The sequence below is a fragment of the Hyalella azteca genome, unplaced genomic scaffold (genome assembly GCF_000764305.2).
Source record: "Hyalella azteca isolate HAZT.00-mixed unplaced genomic scaffold, Hazt_2.0.2 contig17319, whole genome shotgun sequence".
NCBI lineage: Eukaryota > Metazoa > Arthropoda > Malacostraca > Amphipoda > Hyalellidae > Hyalella > Hyalella azteca.
In genome coordinates, this window is record NW_025947106.1 from 1 (window position 1) to 20,359 (window position 20,359).

At 37.2% G+C, this 20,359-nt stretch overlaps 1 protein-coding gene across 1 annotated transcript; it reads left to right on the plus strand.

The window, feature by feature from the left end:
• Window positions 1–6,074: 6,074 nt before the first annotated feature.
• On the plus strand, window positions 6,075–17,249 carry LOC108674101 (major facilitator superfamily domain-containing protein 6). Its single transcript, XM_018162005.2, has 11 exons — window positions 6,075–6,203; window positions 7,138–7,197; window positions 7,673–7,811; window positions 8,488–8,659; window positions 8,908–9,334; window positions 9,964–10,151; window positions 10,496–10,669; window positions 10,962–11,167; window positions 13,892–14,052; window positions 14,357–14,521; window positions 14,907–17,249. The coding sequence occupies exons 1-11, from the start codon at window positions 6,146–6,148 to the stop codon at window positions 14,978–14,980; spliced, it is 1,824 nt and encodes a 607-aa protein (XP_018017494.2). The 5' UTR covers window positions 6,075–6,145; the 3' UTR covers window positions 14,981–17,249.
• The last annotated feature ends 3,110 nt before the right edge of the window (window positions 17,250–20,359 follow it).

Consider the following 20,359-nt stretch of genomic DNA (forward strand, 5'->3'; position numbering starts at 1 on the left):
CAAGCCTCAGTTATCGACGTCTGCGTGGGGACCTCATTGAAGTATACAAGTATACTCATGGTCTATACAAGGTCCCTGAAGGGTTACTAGAATTGAAACAAGAACCAACACCAGGGGCCACGGCTATAAGCTAAAAAAATTGCGCTGCAACTTCTCCACGCGACAAAATTTTTTCTCGCTTCTAATCACCGATATGTGGAACAGCCTCCCCGATGACATCGTTGGAGCTCCAAGTATGAACGCGTTCAAGAACAGACTAGATAAAGCTATGGGAAAATATATGTTCAGATTTGAAATGCCTAGCTCCTTATCGAACCCGGTGGAAGTCTAGTAGCTACTTCAAACTATCGTTCACAGTTCACTACTTCAAAGGCACGAAAAGGAAAAGAATCGGCGACAGGCCACATCAGGCCTACATTTCAGCGCCGACATCATTATGTTATGTTATGTTATGTTTGAAACCAGACTTGGCCAGTTCAACGGTTACTCCGCTAGGTATATTTTGGTATGCTAAATTTTCATCTCAATCATGAAGGAATTAATTTTTCTGTTTTGAAATAAGATGGAAGTATTATGAAAATTCGGAATATATACTCAATTATAATGTACTGCATTAATTATAATGTATTATATATTATATAGATTAAATATATAATAATAACATTGACTAGCATCTATTTGGAAAGTTGATTGATGAATCAATTACAAGTGAAAACATTGTCATGGCAAACATGAGCACGCACATGAAAAACCAAGAAGAATATATAAATTGCAACTAACTTAATTGGCAACATATTTTGATGATATGATGAATTATCGCCGCAAACTGAATAATATCACAATTGAACAACAAAGCCAGAACTCGTAGCTATAAAATATGCTACCAAAGACAATAACGCAACTATGTATAATCTCACCAAAATCAATCAAATAACTGGAATAATCACTATAATTTAAATTGTAGAAATTAAATCCTGTTGTAGAATTTACAATCCAGAATAAATTCAGACGGGCTAAAGCTAATTTTGATGGCAACCACGATTCATACGATGACACGCCCCAGGGCCCAGGGTAATACTGGACACCTCTAAAAACACATTTACAGTAGAACCTTGTTTAATAAAATCTCCATTAAAAAATTGATTGACGACAAAGAATTTTGATTACATTTACCTCACTCAGTGAAAAAAAATTCACTTAATGACAAATTAATGCATCATTGGTAATGCATTACAAAATTGCACATAGAATGTCATAGATAGAATTCTGCAAAAAGTATTTAACCTAAACTATGATTTATTTATCCCAAGAAATATAATGGTTGTCACAAAAACATTCCTGTCTGTTTCAGGTATCTTTTTATGACCTTTTTAGCGCATTTTCTCATTTATGGAAAAAATGCACTATTGTGCTTGCCATGTCTGTCTGTCTGTCTGTGTCCATCCGTCCGTGACCAAGTTTTCGTCAACAAGAAAATGCGCTCTCTGTCACTCACTGCAGTGAGTACTGAGCTATATTTTTTTGTTCTAGTAATTCACATGACCCAATTAAAATACGGCAAAATTACAAGCCCAGTCCTGTAAGCTTACAGATACAGAAGAAATCAATATGGCTGCTAATAAGAAGCTTGCAGTGGACAAGGTTGTTGTGATGTTGTCAATGCTCAATTGGATGTCTTTAGATATGGTAATATCACATCAATAATGCGGGAATGTATGGATATGGTAACATTGTATCAATAAAGAAAAAACAAGTACAAATCACAGAAAACCTTATTTATTTTACATCTATATAGAGGAAGAGGACTTCTGAGTACTGTTTTTAATGGATGAGTGCACTCTGCATGCTTCAAACGTTCTAAAATAAAGTTTTATTTCAAGTGTCTCAAATTACCACATTCCCAGGGGTAATTTGGGATGCTTTTCTTTTGCATCTGGCACCTTACAAATAGCATATGGAATTTTTTTTAATCACCATACAATAGCCCTTGCAAAGACCTTCAAAATGAGCCCAAACATGCTTATGAAATATTTCATGATAAGAAGTTATCTACAAAAAATGCTAAAAATTGTCCCTTATTACCCCCATTTGATGGTATTACTCACCCAAAGTGGTGCCTTATGACAGATAAATTACACAAATTATTATTTGTTTCAAAGGTAATAAAGTTTAAATTTTCATTTTGTACATATATGTGCAACAATATCTAAGTCAGCATTTAAAGAACATGAATATATGACATGTTTTTCTTAATAACTTCTGTATTTATTTTGTCTCCTTCAAATATTTGAATAATGATCTTTGATCTTTATTTTGAATAATTGGAGCATTTCCTAGGAGACTTGAGGCATATCACCATAAAAATGTTGAAATTAGAGGTGGAAAATGGATTTAAAGAAAACATTCATTTTTTGTGAGTGTCTGCCACTGACCTACTTATCTATGTTATATTACCCCATTATATTACCCCATTTGACTATATCTCTTCCAGCCCCTATCTCTGCCTTCAGTGACATACTAGCAGTTCTAAGCAGTGCCATCTGCACTGATAGAGCAATCACTGACCAGTCCTCCAAACAAAACGTTGCTGTGCTGGAGAGTCTTTGTTACATATCTGTATTATAAACATAGCATACCTATACAGTGATTCACTTGTCTTTCAGTCCACCTACCATTTCCAGGACTGCATTTACAAACTCTGTCCCTTAGAACTGATACAATAATTATCCAATGAATAGACCATGGGACACAAGCATGCATGTATATATCGTATATATGTTTAAACTCTGTTGGTTAATGACCAGAGAATTCAGTTGCATAAATTTTAAAGATCATACAATATTCTTCAAATGATGCTTGTTGATCAAAATGCAGGTTTAAGGAAGTAATTTTAAGTTATTAATGTTTTGAATGTGACAACATTCATTTTCAAGTTATTGGAAGCATTGGATATGGAAATTTTGATGGAAATAAGTACATGATACTTGTAAATATAATACAAAACAAAAATTTTGAACCATGAAAATAACTGTGAAAGCTCAGAAAATCTGGTTGTTGTGAGATGGATAGCTGGAGTTCAATGCATAGAGATTTGGGCTCAGGTATTGTCAGTCAGATGATGTTGGGCCACTGCAAGATGACAATACTGGTTGGTTCCTACAGCACAGTACAAGTGACAGTCTTGTTGAGTTTAACATTGTCAAGGGTGGCACAGAGCCTATTGAATTCATCTCACATCTTGAGATGAAGTTGCTCAATTGTAATGCTTAGAGACCTGGTCTGGTTGCTACATAGTTAATATCAGGTGGTAGGTTAAATGGCTGCTCAATGTTGTAGCTGTTACTCCAATTACTTCAATGCTGTCCAAATAATGAAGAAATCTACAACCTTCTTTTGAGCAAAATCTGATCATTAGCTACCTGTGTCTAAACAAGTTTATTCTGCCATCTAATACTAACACCATATGATTAGTGTAGGAATTAGTAGGGATCGCAACTCTATATGTATTAAAGAGTCAACTTCAGTCAAGCCAACCACCAGAGGGCGGGTCTACATGATAGAGCGGGACTATATAAAGAAGAGTCGCTGTAGTGAGTTAGTTTGCGCATAGAGCCAGTTGAGAGCGGAGTTAGTTCAAGCGCAGAGTCAGTCGAGCGCGGAGGATCTTGCAGCCCGTCATTTGGAACAGTGAAGTTTAGGAAACCAATTGTGGTGTTCTAGTCACGTCGTCAAATTCAGACAACATCCGTTGGCCACGCTGTATATCTCCAAAGGAAAACAACAACGAAGAAACAAGGATTCGACATAGTGTAATCCAAGGAGCTACGACCAAATACCCGCTGAGATAGAATTTTACTCCGGATTATCAGCATCTACAGAAGTAAGGATTCGACATAGTGAAATCCGAGGAGCTACGACCAAATACCCACTGAGATAGAATTTTACTCCGGAATAACAGCATCTACAGAAGTAACCAAGACCGCATTCCCCCAAGAACAACGCACATCAGAGAACGCGGACCGAAGAATTTCGATTGCAAATCTTCGCGGTCACTTTAGCCTTGGAAAACTTGCCGTCCGCTGCGCCGTGGCTCCACCGTCATCCACAAATTCCGGTGATGTAATTCGGGAAATATTTAGAAGCTGTCTTATTTTCCGTAGAGACTGGGATCCTAGAAATGAAATAACTGGGTAGATATTGGTCGGGATAGTATCCTTCTTTTCTAAAGAAACAATACTATTTCTGTGTAATCCTGTCTGAGCTTCATATTTTTGGTGTGACAGTATAGGACTATATTCCATGTAAATCGTGTCTTAGCTTCGCCGACTTGCCGATTTGTATTAGCCTAGGTTCTCCTATAATATAGTAACTATAGAAGTTATCTCCACGTGTTGTCATTGCCCCTTTGCTAACTAGTTTGCTGTTTTGACATGAGAACGTAAATCATTGCGCCGTTTACCGCCACTCTGGCCAAAGTAACCTGACCAATTTCTAATTTGTATAAGAGGATAGAAAATCAATGAGTTAACTCAATAAATTTAGGACGAAAAGTGGTATTTCAGATTTAATCTCGTGGCCAAGTAGAAATGATTAAAGATCTCGAAAAGAGGTAAATAATAGTGAGAATTAGGAAGTCTTCAACTTTATAACAAAACTATTCACAAGTCAAACTATTCACATATATGTGTGTGTGTGTGTGTGCACATTGTGCACTCGTCAATTTCATGAGCCAACATGGCACACATTGTGGCCAGCACTATTATTGTGTGGGTCTTGCCACATCATGAGTAAAACAACTTGTTCCCTCTCCTATTATCTGAAAAAAATGTATCCCTCATGTTTTTGAGGTTTAGATTTTGAAAACCTCCTTTCTCTTTTCTACTCTTTGAAAAGAGAAAACCTCCTTTCTCTTTTCTCTCTATAATTTGTTGTTTTACCCGGTGTGCTTCTAAAATTATGTCTGAAAAGCCAGACTACACATACCAAACAGAACAATTAATGAAGCAAGTGAAAAATTGCAATTGCTTCATTATTTATGGAATGGTCTACCAGTCAATCTCATTAATTTAATAATTTCATAAACCATTCTAATCCCCATTGAGTCCTATAAGTAGATCAGTAAATACCATAGATATTGAAAAAACCTTGCATGATGCCATCTTAAACTACCTACATGGTCAAGAGATAATCATCTAGGAAGATTCATCTGGATCTTAAATTGCTAGGAAATTTCTACTCGTGGCATAAAAAGTAGATACAATCCATACCTGCCTGTTGTTTACCTGAATTTCAATGCCACTTAAGTTGCTACAGCACTTATGCCATCAGCCTTCTGTACAAACGATCTATTTTAAAAACATCAATGAACCTCATCTTTCTAGCACTATAAAAACAGCTTTTTTAGCCATCATGCATTTGTGAACCTTATAAATTGTATTTCTGATCAGAATTATATTGCTTTTGTTGATGAGCAACAAGCAGTAATTGCAATATCCTCAGAGACTACCACAATCTGGGGGTGTGGAATGTAGGTGGAATGAGGAATGTAGGCCTAGCTTCTTGATTTGGTTGTTTGTAATGTTCAGTGGTCTCTGTTAGTGTTTTAATAATGTTTCTGACCATCTGTTTCTTCTGAATTAAAATAGTCTGTTGTTGGGCAAATGGAGCTGTTATCAAAATGATTCTGGGTACCACATTGTAAGTTTTTTCACTAGCCTTGCCTCATTATTAATAGATTGGCTTTGACTTTTTGTCAGGCAGGCATGACTCTTATCTTTGAATAAATAGAGCTTTCCTGCCATTTTCAAAGCTACAAGATTCCTGCTAGAGGAGCTATCACTTATATAATTAGTGCACAATTAACCTGCAATATACCAGCATTAGTGAAAATATCACTTTTAAGCAGAAAAGAAAATTTTTAGCAATAAATAGATATTTTACAATCTTGTCTTGAAATGGCTGACTGCAAAGTTTCCAGACATTGATCTATGTTATTTATCAATGTTTTTAGAAAAGTGTCAGCATGTAGAGAACCTTGAAAGTATGTTTTAACTAATTGACTGCTCCTTGTTTTCAGCTATTTAGCAGTTTTATATTTTATGATAATCTAAAATTTGGTGTTAGATGGGTTAAAAATTTGGTCAAAATGAAAATCAATGCAAATTTGGTGCCTCAAAAAGCACACTACTTTCTCATTTTTGCTGGTGAGTACAATAATTTATTGTTAGGGTTGTAAATAAATAAAACCTAACAATAAAATAAATAAACTCAGTACACCAAACATTTTTGCATTCAATTATTTTAAGTTATAATAAATTTGTATCTACATTCATGTACCGGTATCATTAATAAAGTGGTGACGTAATATAGGAACCCTTTATGAATATTATATATCTGTCTAACCACAAATGAGATTCAGTGCCAATTTTGAGACTTTTTTTAATTGAAGTTACTTTGATTTGTCCTAATATTCATCTATAACATAGGCACCAGAATGTAAGAAAATAATTTCCTGTTAACTCAATGCAGAGACTTTTATTTAAGATTCATAGTTTAGAACCCAATTATAACCTATTAGTGGTTGTAGAAATAAACCTCATTTATCACCTTTAGTATGGTTCAGGCAATATTACTTACTAATATACTACTTATATTACTACTATATATAATATAATATTACTACTAATTACTGCAAACATTTGGATTTCATAATCATAAAAATTGACTCAACTTTAATTGCATGTGCTTTGGAACTGCCGTTATTAATGTATACTTTGTAAAGTGTGCATCAAAAATAATTATTCACATGAATTTGGGGTCTAAAATTCATCAAATAACATGCATGTGCAGAATGGTCAACAAACTAGGTTTGTAAATTACAGAAGTTTAACTTTGTTTCATAAGTTTTTAAATCTAATTGTTTTCAAGTCAGGAGCTCAAATATTTAATTTGGGGGTTAATCAAGAACAAATTTTCAATAAGAACTTCATTCAGTCATTACAAAATATGCTGGCCATTCCATATATATTACTCATAATTTGCAATACATATGTATTAGTTTTCTTGGATTTGAAAATTCAATTTCTGAGAGCTAATTAATGTCTTCTGATTACCTACAAGGGTTTTTGTCTTTTACAGCTACTGCGCCCATGCTCCCCTTCCTCCCACTGTTTGGTCGTCAGCTAGGATTGCAGGGAGGTATGCTTGCCATCTGTAACATAATAGTAAAACTCAGGAAATAATGATGCCTATCTTATAGCATTTCAGTAAACAAAACAAACATACGCCTGTTGGTTATTCGTCAACTGTTAGAGTGCATTTATCCACACAAAGAATCAGTATGAAAAATCCTGTATACTGATTTGTCATCAATTGTAGATGCCTGTCTTATTGCATTTCAGTAAACGAAATGTACATACTTCTGTTGGTTATTCGTCAACCGTTAGAGTGCATTTATCCACACAAAGAATCAATATGAAAAATCCTGTTTACTGATTTATCATCAATTGTAAAAAAAAGTACAATGAAATGCTTAATCTCCATTTATTGTAATGTTTTGTGGGAGAGCAATGTTATTTTCTTGATTCATGGTACAGAATGGTACTGCTTTTGCTGTGCTTATTTAGGAAAAATTGTTAGCTGTTCATGGACTAACATTGATTTCATTTGACAGGCATAACACTGACCTACACAGTGCTACCATTTGCGGGTGTGCTGGCCAAGCTGCTAGCTGGAGGCATTGCTGATGCTCGCAATAGTCATAAAAAAATTCTTATCTTATCACTTGCAATAACAGCTTTGGGCTTATTCAGGTTTGTTCAAAAATTGTGACTGCTTAGGCCTAAACTAGCTATACCTATATATGCAACCCATACTTTTTGATTGCATTCAAATTTAATGCAATATAATTTTATTTTGGCATATGGCATTTGATTTTTTGGTTAACATTAAAAAGCCTTTCCTCATCTGGGTTAAAGTTTATCTGCAGCTGTGGCTTGAAATTATATTTTTTTTACTTCTGTAAATGTTGTTTTTTTCAAAACATTGTGGATTTGAAGATATATTTGCATTGAAACATCTTAGTATGACCAACTAACATTTAAATTAAAAATATTTGATAAACAAACCATATGATTTATAAGGGAATTATGGCTGAGGCAACTTACCATTTAAGCTGTTGATAAAATGGTACCAATATGGCAATTGGCAATAACTGATTGATGATTATCATTTATTTACTTTGCTCTCTTATGAAAAGTGAATAGCAGCTTTTTATGATTAAAATTCTCAAAGTGATGTAGTTGAATTAAATCTTTATGTTTGGGCTACTGATTAAATATGTAAACTGTAGATTAGAATTCATTTCTTGACATGGCTTTTGTCTAATGACTCGGATATTTTTAATTCTCTGGAAGGTATAAGCTTCTCAGACTCGCAGATTGGTTCTTTGTCCAGTTCCAATTAGGCTTTTTTCTAATCTTTCAACAGTTTGTACTTCACACCATCCATCCCAAAGTCTGTAATTGAAATAAAGAACACAAACATCTCAGTTGATTGTAGTGCCACCGGCTCCTACATCCGGCACCATCATCATCAGACTCCCTGTGGACGTGAAGATTACCTTGCCACCATCAGTGGTCACAAGAATGCTTCATGCTATGTAGGTTCTCCTAGGATTGTGAATGGTGAATGGTAAATTTGTTGTCTGAAATTTCGAATCAGTGAATAGAGTTAATACTAGATTATAGCTAATACTAGAATTTATATGTCTGTACCCAATAGTTACATGACTGAAAAGTATCCAAGTATTCTTAATACATAATACTAAATTTTTTTGCATGAGCTCAGCAGCTACTTGATATTTTCAATTTGAATAGTAACGTAAGATCAAAGTTTTTACTTTTGCAGATAAAGTGCTCACCCAACTCAACCGACGTCCTCCACGAGATGTGTAAAGCCTGGAAAGTCTCTGACCAGCAATGTATTGAATCCATTTCATTTTCATCAGTGGAAGACCTTTTCCTTGCTGAACGAGTTGAATCTGAATCGTACATCCCAATTATTGAAGCCACCATTGATACCTTGAACTCGTCATCAGTGAACTCTTCTCTGTCTCACCCTCACTGTACAACAACTCTTCGACTGCACCAGTGTCAAGGCCTGTGTGACGATTCCAAACTCATGGCATATTTGGATGCTCCTGAAGAGCCACCTACCTTGAGCGAAGTCCTGCATTACCCGCAGTTTTGGATGTTCCTGTGCCTCATGCTGATAGCTTGGTCAAGCTTTGCCAGCGTAGTTACCCTCTCTGATACCATCTGCTTCATGTTGCTAAGTGCGTTGTTCGTCGCTGTTAAAGCTGTCAGGTCTATTTTTAGAGTCTAAGGCAATTTTACGAGACTTTGCTATTTTTGGATTGTAAAATTCTTGTATACAGTGTAGAAGTATTTTACTTTTGAAGTTGAAACTATGTGACCGGTTCATAACAATGTTTTATTTGTGTATATTAAATATTTTCTTTTCATTTCACAATCAAAAACTCACTATGCAGCTTACTGAGCTGGAAATGTACATATTATATGTCAAACCATTATCGCATAATAGAACAGTTTTATTTCTACAATTAGAAGGTATGTTATGATGAATTATTGTACTGAACCGAAGTTGAAATTTATTGATCTCAGATTCTGTGACTTGTGATCTTGATTTAACTCCTCAGTGTTTCTATTTTATTGACGATTAAAATATGTTGTTTCGATGCATATTCAGTATTGCAAGATTTGTTATCAGTCTCTGGTGAAATTATAAAAGATAATAAAATTATTTGGATGTTCAGTCCATGGGGCAATGAAGATCTTATAATTATAGTTGCTTATGCCTGAATTGTTACTTAGCCTTCTGTAGAGAAAGTTAGTCTGCTGATCTTGGCAGAAAGATTTAAGAGACTTTACCTATGATGTTCAGGAGACTACGGTGGGCAATACGGTCAACAAAGAGTGTGGGGAGCTATTGGCTGGGGCACGTTCGTCGTCTTGGCAGGAGCGCTCATCGATACAGTGTCTGGGGATGCTGTCGAGAAGGACTACACTCCTGCTTTTCTCCTTACGCTCGCTCTCTTTATCCTTGACATCGTCACTGTTACAAGGATCAAGGTAGGCTTCTTGAAACTTGATTGGAACAAAGACAGATTTGCGTATATGTATAGAATATGCGTTAAAACACTGCAGGTGGTAAGGGTTTAGCTTGGTTATTGGGATATTTAGTGATGGGTAACCAATATAGTCTCGCTTCAAAGTTGAAAATACATGATACTTTTTTAGCACAGGTATTTTGGTAAAAACATTTTTAATTTACGAGTGCATATTTTTTATATTTTAATTCATATTATGTTTAAACGAAACTTTTATGTATGTTTGCTTGTTACACTGCTAAGCTAACTATGATAATTTACGGTCTAATGTATACCTATATTATATATTTACGGCCTGTTTCACAGTTGGGCCAACCCGCTGCACCGTGCGGAGACCAGCGCTCCAAGCGTTTAGCTCTCTGTTCCTGTATGCATAACGGCCCTGCTGTTCTGCACCTGTTGGGTCAGCCCAAAGTGTTGCTCTTTGTGCTGAGCTGCATTGTTGTTGGGGCTTCTACAGGTGCCCTCTGGACATACCAGGTGTGGTGTGATTGTCATTTCTTCGCATTCAACTATCTTTGTGGATGGAAAGATATTGTTTTGTGCAAAGTGTTATAGTTCTTACCAGGAAATTGAAGTGTGCTCGTTTCATTTTTGAATTTTGTGAAATGTGCAATACTCGAAAACTAAAATTTGAGTGAATGATGCTCACGCCCTCTTATTCTTTTTATGGCAGATTAATTTCTTACAAAAATGACATATTGTTTACTTTCAGGCAGTATCAATCCACCCTTGATATCCACCAAGTTCTCAAAACATATTCCATGTGCAGCTTATGCTTGTAGAAGAAGTTGCTGCTGCTTGGACGTGCGGATTCCGTTGGATCAAACTATTGGACGGCCTCATGTTGGGCGTGCAGTGCTTTCTGGGCGAGCTGCCGTTCTTCATGCTGGCTGGACGGATATTGAAAAAGCTTGGCCACGTCACATGCATGACCGTCGTTGTCGTCACCTTCGGTTTGCGCTTCATCCTCTACAGGTAACATATTTTTTTGTGCGGTTTGTGGTAACGGGTAATGTTTGAGAAAGAGTTTGATTGACTGACCTGTTTTTCCCCTCTTGGTATCAGTCAAAGTATCAGGTCAACTATTACCTGGAATATTAGATGCCTATTTCTTTGAGGCGCTTACTTGCCATTGATGTTGGAACGTTGTGCCCAATTAGTCATGCATTCTATGCATTATGTGTCTTGATGCGAACTATTGAGCTATTTTGGAGTGATGCGATGTGACAAGATGACTGATATTGAATATCAGTATCGGAGTATTGCTTTGAAAAGAATCCAATTGCCATTATAATTTCATTTTAATGTATTTAGATCCGCTCAAATCTTTTGAATAGAATGTTGTAGAATTTTGATCTATGGCGTGTTGAATTCCTTCAGACTAGCCTAGTTCTTACAGAGGAGCCTAGCAATAAGAACTCCCCCGCAAGTTTGGGACGATTTGGTAGCGCGGCCGCTACGCGATTTGTATTCTGTACGACGATCTCGAAAGTGGATTGATTTGCAAACTCGACAAACTTAACTTATTAAAAGTGGAAATATTATTATCATTGGTAAAAGTGGCATGTGAAGCGTGGTGCAGAACCCGTAGTTGTTCCTGCCTATCGAGGTGCTGCAGGGCCTAACATTTGTCCTTATTTACCTTATCTTATAACCAGGGTGCGTACCAGTCATGGAAAACCTGGAAAGTCATGGAATTTGATTTTTAATTTTCCAGGCCTGGAAAGTCATTGGATTTCATTTAAAGTCATGGAAAGCCGTGGAACAAAAGACGTTTTGATTTCCCTCAATAAGGTTGTTGTTGGTTGCATGGCCAGGACCGCATTAAAAAAACAGCTTACATACAAGAAGGCAAGTGCACTGTAAGTTCTCACTTTCAAGACACGAGCGCAGGACTTCACGCAGGCTGTAGTCCAAAAGCTATTGGACAAGAGCCCTATCAGATATGACTTTGGTAGGAACCTGAGATGGCTGGTGCCAAAAGTCTTCATCAAGAGGGACTGTAAAGAAGCCGACAAGACACAGTTGAAGAACTGTCTCACTTTGCTTACTGATGCCAAGAGATTCCCTAACACAGATGTTGATGGTGCTTTGCGATGAAATGTGCAACTATAGTGACGAATCACAACATTGCAGTAAACTGAACGCACTGTTTCAAGCATTTCCAACTTCTGATCGACTGGACACTTTTTGGCATGTCATTGTGTCAAAGAACATCTGCAAGAAGCTCTGGAATGTAGGTAGTGCAGATACTAATGCTCCTGTCTCATGATCAAGCCAAGGTTGAAAGAGGGTTTTCGTTCAACAAGGAAATCATGGCACACAACATGAAAGAGCGAACGGTGGTTGTTGTTGTTGTTGTAGCAACGTCAACCACTAGTCCGCTCCGAGTCCGATGAAGCGCGCCACATCGATTGGCTGCGTCCAAAGATCGAGTGCCGAAAGTTGTGTCGGTTTGGCCGGGCAGTTGAACAAATGTTGTACGTCGTGTGGGCCGATTCCACAATCCGGACATACGTTGTTGACATTGGTTTCGATTCGGCTCATATAGCTGTTGAGCAGGTGGCACCATCCCGACCGTAGCTGGGCCAAAGTGGTCCTGGTTGCGCGCGGTAACCGACGTTCCTCCGCGGCGATGGGTGGTGGGTAACCTCCGAGCACCACGTTCGGCTTGTAACCGGCTATTCCGTCTGCTACTGCTCGTCTGTGTATGTTCATCAGGCATTGTTTGTATTGTGTGTGGTCGGCGTTGAGTACTTGTATGTATTGACCAATTTCGTACAAGTAGGATGTTACATCTTTCCTGATATTTCTTGGCGGTCGCGGTTGTGTGACGATGTTCCGATTCGGGTGTTGGGGTTGATGGCACGCTAATTGGTATTGACGGGACAGGATGTCGTTGTGCTGTTTGACGGGTAGTAGTAGCGAACGGTGGTTGCCCTGCATGCTGTGGTTGATCATGTTGCACATGTTGGTGGCCTGGACAAGATGACCATCACCAAGAAGATGCTGCTTGCAGCTGGCAGTGCCAAAACAGCCTACAATAATTATTTGGCAGAAGAGAAAGAGCAGAAGGCGAAGGCCCAGAAAACCCAGAAGAGGATGTTGTTAAATGTTGGATGAGCTAGATGAACAAAAGAAAAGACGTACTGAGAAGGGCATCAAGGCACTAGAGCAAGCAGCAGATGAATATGCAGAAGCAATGTAGAGAATATGGGATTTGAAAAGTATCGCAAAGTTCAGCGCCATAAGGCGATCTTTGAAAACAAAGCAACAGGAACTAGACACTCATGAACTGAATATTAGAGAAAAAGTTGATGAAATAGCTGCCAGAGTGCCAGTTGAATGTTAGGGTAGTGGTGTTGAAGAGTGTTCTGAATTGTATTGACCTTATCATGTACACTCTTGTGTACTCAATATTTGTTGTGTTGACACTATTGAATTCATAATAATACCAGTGTGGGCTTGATTTACAGATATGTGTCATTCTGTTCCTCTGTGTCTGCCTGCTCTATGCATTTACACGTATGCTTTTTATCAACTGTAGGAGATGATAGAATATGCACGGTTAGTCTTTCAGTCATGCTAAACCTGTCGTATACGAGGCTTGGAAAATTATATTGATGGTTATGGAGAGTCGTGGATTTTTTTTTAATTCCAGTACGCACCCTGTATAATTAACAAAACTGGAATGTGCAGCGTGGTGCAGAACCCGTGGCTGTTCCTGCCTATCGAGGTGCTGCAAGGCCTAACATTTGGCCTCTTCTACACGACCATGGCGACGTACGCCAGCGTCGTCACTGTCCCGGGCGCCGAGGCTACAGTGCAGGCGCTGCTTGGGGCTTCTTTCGAAGGCCTCGGTAACATTGATCATGTTTAGCTTATAAAATCCTATATCATATTAAAGTTGAATACCCTCTAGAGTCATCAATGTTACGTTTTAATATTGTATTATAAGGGTTCCTATATTACCGAAATGAACTCCAAGTATCGATTGATGAAATTCTCATACTGTAGTATGTACTGTAAATAGAACAAGTTATGATAGGTCCAATAAAAAATAATTATTTTAATCTGAATTGTGGGAAATAATTTATATTTGTCGCGAGCTTTTGATCTGATGAAAATTTTATCCAAATTTCCTTGCGTATCTTCCCGTTTCAGGTGTAGCCATCGGAGGGTTGGTGGGCGGAGTGCTGTTCTTCCAGTACAGTGGACAGACGATGTATTTCGCCTTTGGGTTATTCAACGTCATCTTTGGCGTGCTCTTTGCGCTGCTAAATTACCTCCTGCAAAAGTGTCAGCCCGGCAGCGCTGACTACTCTCCACGTAAATATTGCCTTTAAATTATTTGTCATGTTCAATTCCCTCGTGAATTTCGAGAGGAAAACTGGTTCGTATTAATGCCAATGTTTGAACCTGGATTTTTAATGAAAGTGCCAAAATATATTAAGAAATAATTTTCTGTTCAACTTCTAAAGTGGTGTGGCATTTGCCATTAGCCTGTAATTCAAAAAGAGTTTTACTTTGTCGATATTTATTGAAAATTTATGTGTGCGTGGAATTCCAAGCTGTACAAAGGCCTTCAGGGCTTGAGTGGGCAGACATACTAAACTCACTAAGCCTATTAGAAGTACTGTGCCACTTTAATACACACTCTTCATATTACAGGCCACCTTTTATGGTCTTGAAATGCACACACTTTGTATTACAGGTCACCCTGTGTCGAGCACTGAGCCCATCGCAGACATGGATGAGGCTGACGCGCCCTTGGCTCTTCATTCGTGATACAGCGAGTGCCACTGAAACAGAACGCGAGCCTCGCACCTGCTCGACTGGCGCATCTCCATCGTCTGAACTTCCTCACTAACGGCTATTGTCGCCATCGTTCGTAATTTGTCCTTGACGGATGACGGTTAATGTCGCCATCGTTTGAACTTTGTCCTTGACAGTTAATGTCGCCTTCGTTTGAACTTTGTCCTTGGTTAATGTCGCCATTGTTTGAACTTTGTCCTTGACGTTAATGTTTCCATCGTTTGAACTGTCATTGATAATTAATATCGAAATTTTCTTAACTTCGTCATTGGCTGTTATTATCGCCATGTTTTGAACTTCGTCAGGGTTGGTCAATATCGCTATTGTTTGAAAATGAGTGAAAATAGCTTGTTTATTTTACCAAGGACATAATCGTTAATAATGAATGCCCTAGCTCTGCATTCCTAAAGGATGATGGTTCAAACAGTGTTATTATCAAGTGCTATTGTGGGCAAAGTCGAAACTTTGTTTTGACATTATTTCAATAACGACATTGCACCACGAAGGTTCCAATGATGAAGTCTTTACTTTCGGTTTTGGCTGTGTTTTTGGTTTGTCCGTTTCCCATTTGACGACTGGTATTGTGGTGGGGTATTTTTTGAACTCGTGGATGCGGATTGAGTACTGGTTGATTGGATGAGTACTGGTTGATTTTTTAAATACATTTTGAGTTGACCTCGTCAGTCTGGTATACCAACACTACCCATTGACGTATGTAATATTTTATTTTCACACGTCATTGACCATACCAAATTCTTGTTAATCGCTGTTTAAGTATTTGTTGCTGACTTATTGAAGTGCAATTTTGAGTGCATAAGTTTCATCAATCGTGCATTCCAGGGTTATCTGAAAATCGATGTATTCGATATTGTCTCAAATAGTTCAAGAAAATCATGAACGTCTAGTTGTTGTTGTTGTTTGTTTTACTTTAACTTAGGGATCTCATTGTCTTTTAATTTCAAGTGAAGTTTTTTCTTAGTCTATTTTCGATTCAACTAAGCCGTATTCAATACAAAGGTTTTATTTGACAAATTATCTCTAGTATTTTAAGACATTTCATATTATTTCCCTTTTCATGAACATTTTATTTACTTGGTAAGCACTGATCCTATAAAACTTCTATCTCTTTTTGAAAGACATAGTTTTAGCGTTCACGAAATTCATATTGTAAATAGTTGTTATTGTGAAATGTTGTTTTAACAGTGATTCTGATGACGAAGTAAAAGAAGTCTCATAAACTCAGCAGGTTTCTTGGTCAGAAAGGTTCGCTGTAAATGATGTCCAATGTAGGAAGTATGACTGCAGTATCCAGGCTACGTTGTCAACTTACGCACTTTTTCAGACCTGCGCCCTAGTTTGCGATTACGGTCGAGTTATGCGCTTTGTATATGTACGCTTTCCATGACGCTAAATATGGTGTAGCTACTCCAAAGAAATCTTTTCCAATGCAGGGTTTTATTCGTGATCTTCGAAGATGTATGATGGTTCTTGTTATCTTCATAATATGAGTATTATTTATTTTGCCCAATCCTTATTTATTTTGCGCATGGTAACCGGTAATCATATCAGTTATCTGATGAATGCATTTAGTTGGTTGCTGTATAACCATGACATTCATAGCAGCACTCTGCTTGCCTGCAATCTATGAAGGATTGTAGGTTGATTAGCAGTACGTAACTCATTCCAATTAATTTGCCGAGACAAGTTAATAGCATTCCTCATTTAAAGAAGCTTTCATGTATTCTAATATTATTAAAACGTTAGACGCGATTCATTGTGACCATTCTCTGACATCAGTTCAAATTTCCAAAGCTGTTCTTGCACTGCACATTGCACTGTTGTCGAGTATTAATGTGGGAGTTGAATTTTTCGGAAGTTGTTGCTAGTAAAGAATTGTCTTTACTCTCGTTTCTGTGTCGTATTATATACTACTTTGTATTAATCTGCTGCGTGTTGTTGGTCAATTTTTGATGATGGTAAACTTTGATAGCATCTAATGCTGACGCACACTTGCGGAGCTGAAACTATTTTAATTTTCGTGCTGGGACCAAAGAGTGATGACTGGGGACGTATTAGTCTGCAATCCTAGCTGCCAATGCCCGATTTCAGTTAAATATAGAAATATATTTCATATAAATATTTATTTAAATAGGTTTAAATTTCATCTCAGATCGACCTGAAATGAACAAAGCAGAACTGTAAGTTCATTATTCTTATTCTTCCTTTTTAGCGCATTTTTTCATTTATGAAAAAAATGCACTATTGTGCTCGCCACGTCCGTCCGTCTGTCTGTCTGTCCGTCTGTCCGTGACCTCAAGTTTTCGTCGACGAGAAAATGCGCTCTCTGTCACTCACTGCAGTGAGTACTGAGTTATATTTTTTTAACTGTTTTCACACAATTTAATATTCCTTATCGTACTTTATTTATTTGTGGTTTACTTTTAATATTTTACTCTCTTTACTCTCTTTTAAACCCTTGTAACTCATTCCGGTTTTACATTTCCCCAATTTCATTGTTGCTCATACGATCCCATTCATTTTAAAAGAAAGTTCTATTATTTTTAGTATGTACCGGTATACATCACTGCAGAAAATTTAGCTTTTATTCGATGAACGTTCATTTTGAAGTCGGTATCACTTTGGTTGGTTAAATCGCATCAAAAAAGGTTGTAATGTGTACTAATATTCTTATAATATCTGACCTTTCACAATATTCCTTATTCTCACGAACTTTATTTAAAGCTCGTTTCTTTTTTTACACTGTTTGGTAGATCCTGTTAGCATTACCGTGTTTATTCATCAGTAAGTTTTCATCAATCTTTTCGGGAAACAGTAGAAACAGTTCTGCCAACAACTTTTTGCCTTCTGCAGTGATGTGTTTAAAGATTATCTATTTAAGTCTTAAATTGTGCTCACTTACTTCATGCACCAAGGTCTTACTTGTCCGTGGAAATACTTTCACATCCTTGATATAGGTGTAATGCACTCTTAAACATATCAATTTTGATTTGTTTTATGATGTCTGGGTTCCGTATGTGGATTCTAGAATTAGGTCAATGTCTAAACTTTTTTATTGGACCTTACTGATGGTTGTGCGATAGTTAGCAACATTTGATTGCGTTAGAATATGTTGATAATATACATAGCGTAACTTGGGAAGCAGATATTAGCATCTGCAATTTGGTGCTTTCAACTCGATTTGCTTACCCAGAGGGCCACTTGACCTCCGACCCAAGAAAAATACGAAATTAAGGTATTTGAACTTCTGAAGACGAATTATTTTTCCGTGTGGCAATGTTTGATAGTTTCTGTCGTCATATTTTTTAAATCGCATTAAAGTCACAATTGCTTTATTGGACTATTAAAAGTTTACATTGATCGACTATTAAATTTCCAGCTCTTATTTAGAGTAAGAAAGCTGCTGCAATGTTTCAGCACCTACTACGGCGTTCGAATTTTAGCCAGTGATGAGGCGGTCTCAAATGTTGGCACTAATACTGAATTTTATTTAGCTGTTGGACCGTCGTTATTGGAGTGATCATAATCGACTGAGCAGCGTACATGTTCAGGGATCAATCAAATCGATCGAGAACTTGTCAAGTAACAAGTGATTTGCTTCATTTTTATCGGAAAGTTTGATGTCATTTATCCCAAATTCTGTGCTCAGAGCTACTTGAGGCTCGGTATACTCTAATGGCTTCCATGTACTGTACGTTTGTCTGTCTTTCGTGCAGGTGTACTCTCGATGTACTGGCTTGGTGTTTTCAGCCCACAATTACATAGTTGTCTGGTCGGCTTAATATTCCTGGCTCCTAGTCTCGTTACAGAAAGTAGTTGCGGCTTTGTTTTCTTAGTTGTGTCCAACGGTGAGACTCTTCACTCGCCTCATAAGTGTGTAAATAGCGTATATGATATCGGCTACTTCTTTACTGCTTTCGCAAAGGTTTTCTCAACTAAAGATTCGTCTTTTTCTTTCAATTTATTTGTAAATTTTTTATAGATTTTCTTTTAAGTCCGAGGAATTTTGTGTAACTAATAATTAATGATTCTAATGGGGTTTAAAATTTCTGAACAATGCCTCGAGTGATCATTCATTTCTAAATTTGGCTATACGATGTGAATGATTTGGAGAATTTATTTTGAGTTTTCATTTGTTATGATAAATGTACTCATTTTTCCAAGCGTCAAGTGTCACTATTGCGGTTATATTTCGTCATAGCATATACCTCCATCTGTGTATACCAGAGAATGGGTCGGAGCGTGTTTTTGGTCAAGCTTTTCATAGAATAGTTGATTTTTGTAATGGTGCCAGAAACCTTTTGTGGGTGTGGTTGAAATAGATCTCTGTCACGCACAAATATAAACTGTTGAGTTATTTATTAGTGTAATAATTTTAACTTAATGTTCGCGAATGAAATATCTCGCTTTTCTCTATTTTTTTGCTGTGATGGTTTAGGATAAAATTACCACCAATATGGAAGCAGTCCATGTCCTGAAACTCAATACCAAGTGCATATGATGATTAGTGAAGTAGAGTGTTCAGGGGCCATACTTTCAAAACACGCTAAGTGAACGTAAGTACTTACGTTCTATTTTCTTGTCAATGATTGGTGGATTTTGCGTGAATGGACGTCAATGATTGGCTGATGAACTTACGATCTCTTAACTTTTTTTTTAAAGTATGGGGTCAGGATTGGGCTGCTATTCTTAAGAATCACTCTGAAACGTCACCCACCAATATACATGTCCCGATGAGCGTTGTAGGATGTACTCCTTTTTTTTATCAAAGTTATGATATACTGATATACATCACATCTTTCTAAAGATTACAGGAAAGAATTATGATAATGCCATCGAATGGGAATCGTGACGTGCAAAAGTTCGTTATTTTCGGTCGGCGTGACTGATTCTTCTGCTTTTGTGGAGCGAGGCTCGATCGGGCAATAGTTGAATTTTAGATCATACAATAGAATACAATGTAAGAAGTTTGTGCGTTGCCTTAGAGTAGGCCTCGATCATACTTTCTTACATCTTCACTTCAGTTGCAAGTATTCGCATTAGGCTATACCGTTAATATTCTACTGTATGCTTAATGTTGTTGACTTGCTAACTCGATGTGGTTGAACGGTAGTATTTAGTATAGAATGTGGTGCTAGTTGTTTTCGCATCGAGTTCAGTAAAAATTGTTCGATCTTCGGATCAAATCAATTTGCATAATTTATCCATACATTATTCTGTATTTTCTGTGTTATGTAGTGATGAATAGCTCATACGCATTAGCCGTTGTGCTCGCATTAGCCGTAGTAAAATAAGTGTGCTCTACACAGGCTTTTGCGCAGGATATAAAAAAAC

Excerpts from the sequence above, each read along its gene's own strand:
- LOC108674101 (XM_018162005.2), top strand. The coding sequence starts at position 6,146 with ATGAAAATCAATGCAAATTTGGTGCCTCAAAAAGCACACTACTTTCTC. Across the intron at positions 9,335-9,963 it reads CATCTGCTTCATGTTGCTAA|GAGACTACGGTGGGCAATAC; the intron begins GTGCGTTGTTCG and ends TATGATGTTCAG. Across the intron at positions 14,053-14,356 it reads GGCTTCTTTCGAAGGCCTCG|GTGTAGCCATCGGAGGGTTG; the intron begins GTAACATTGATC and ends TTCCCGTTTCAG.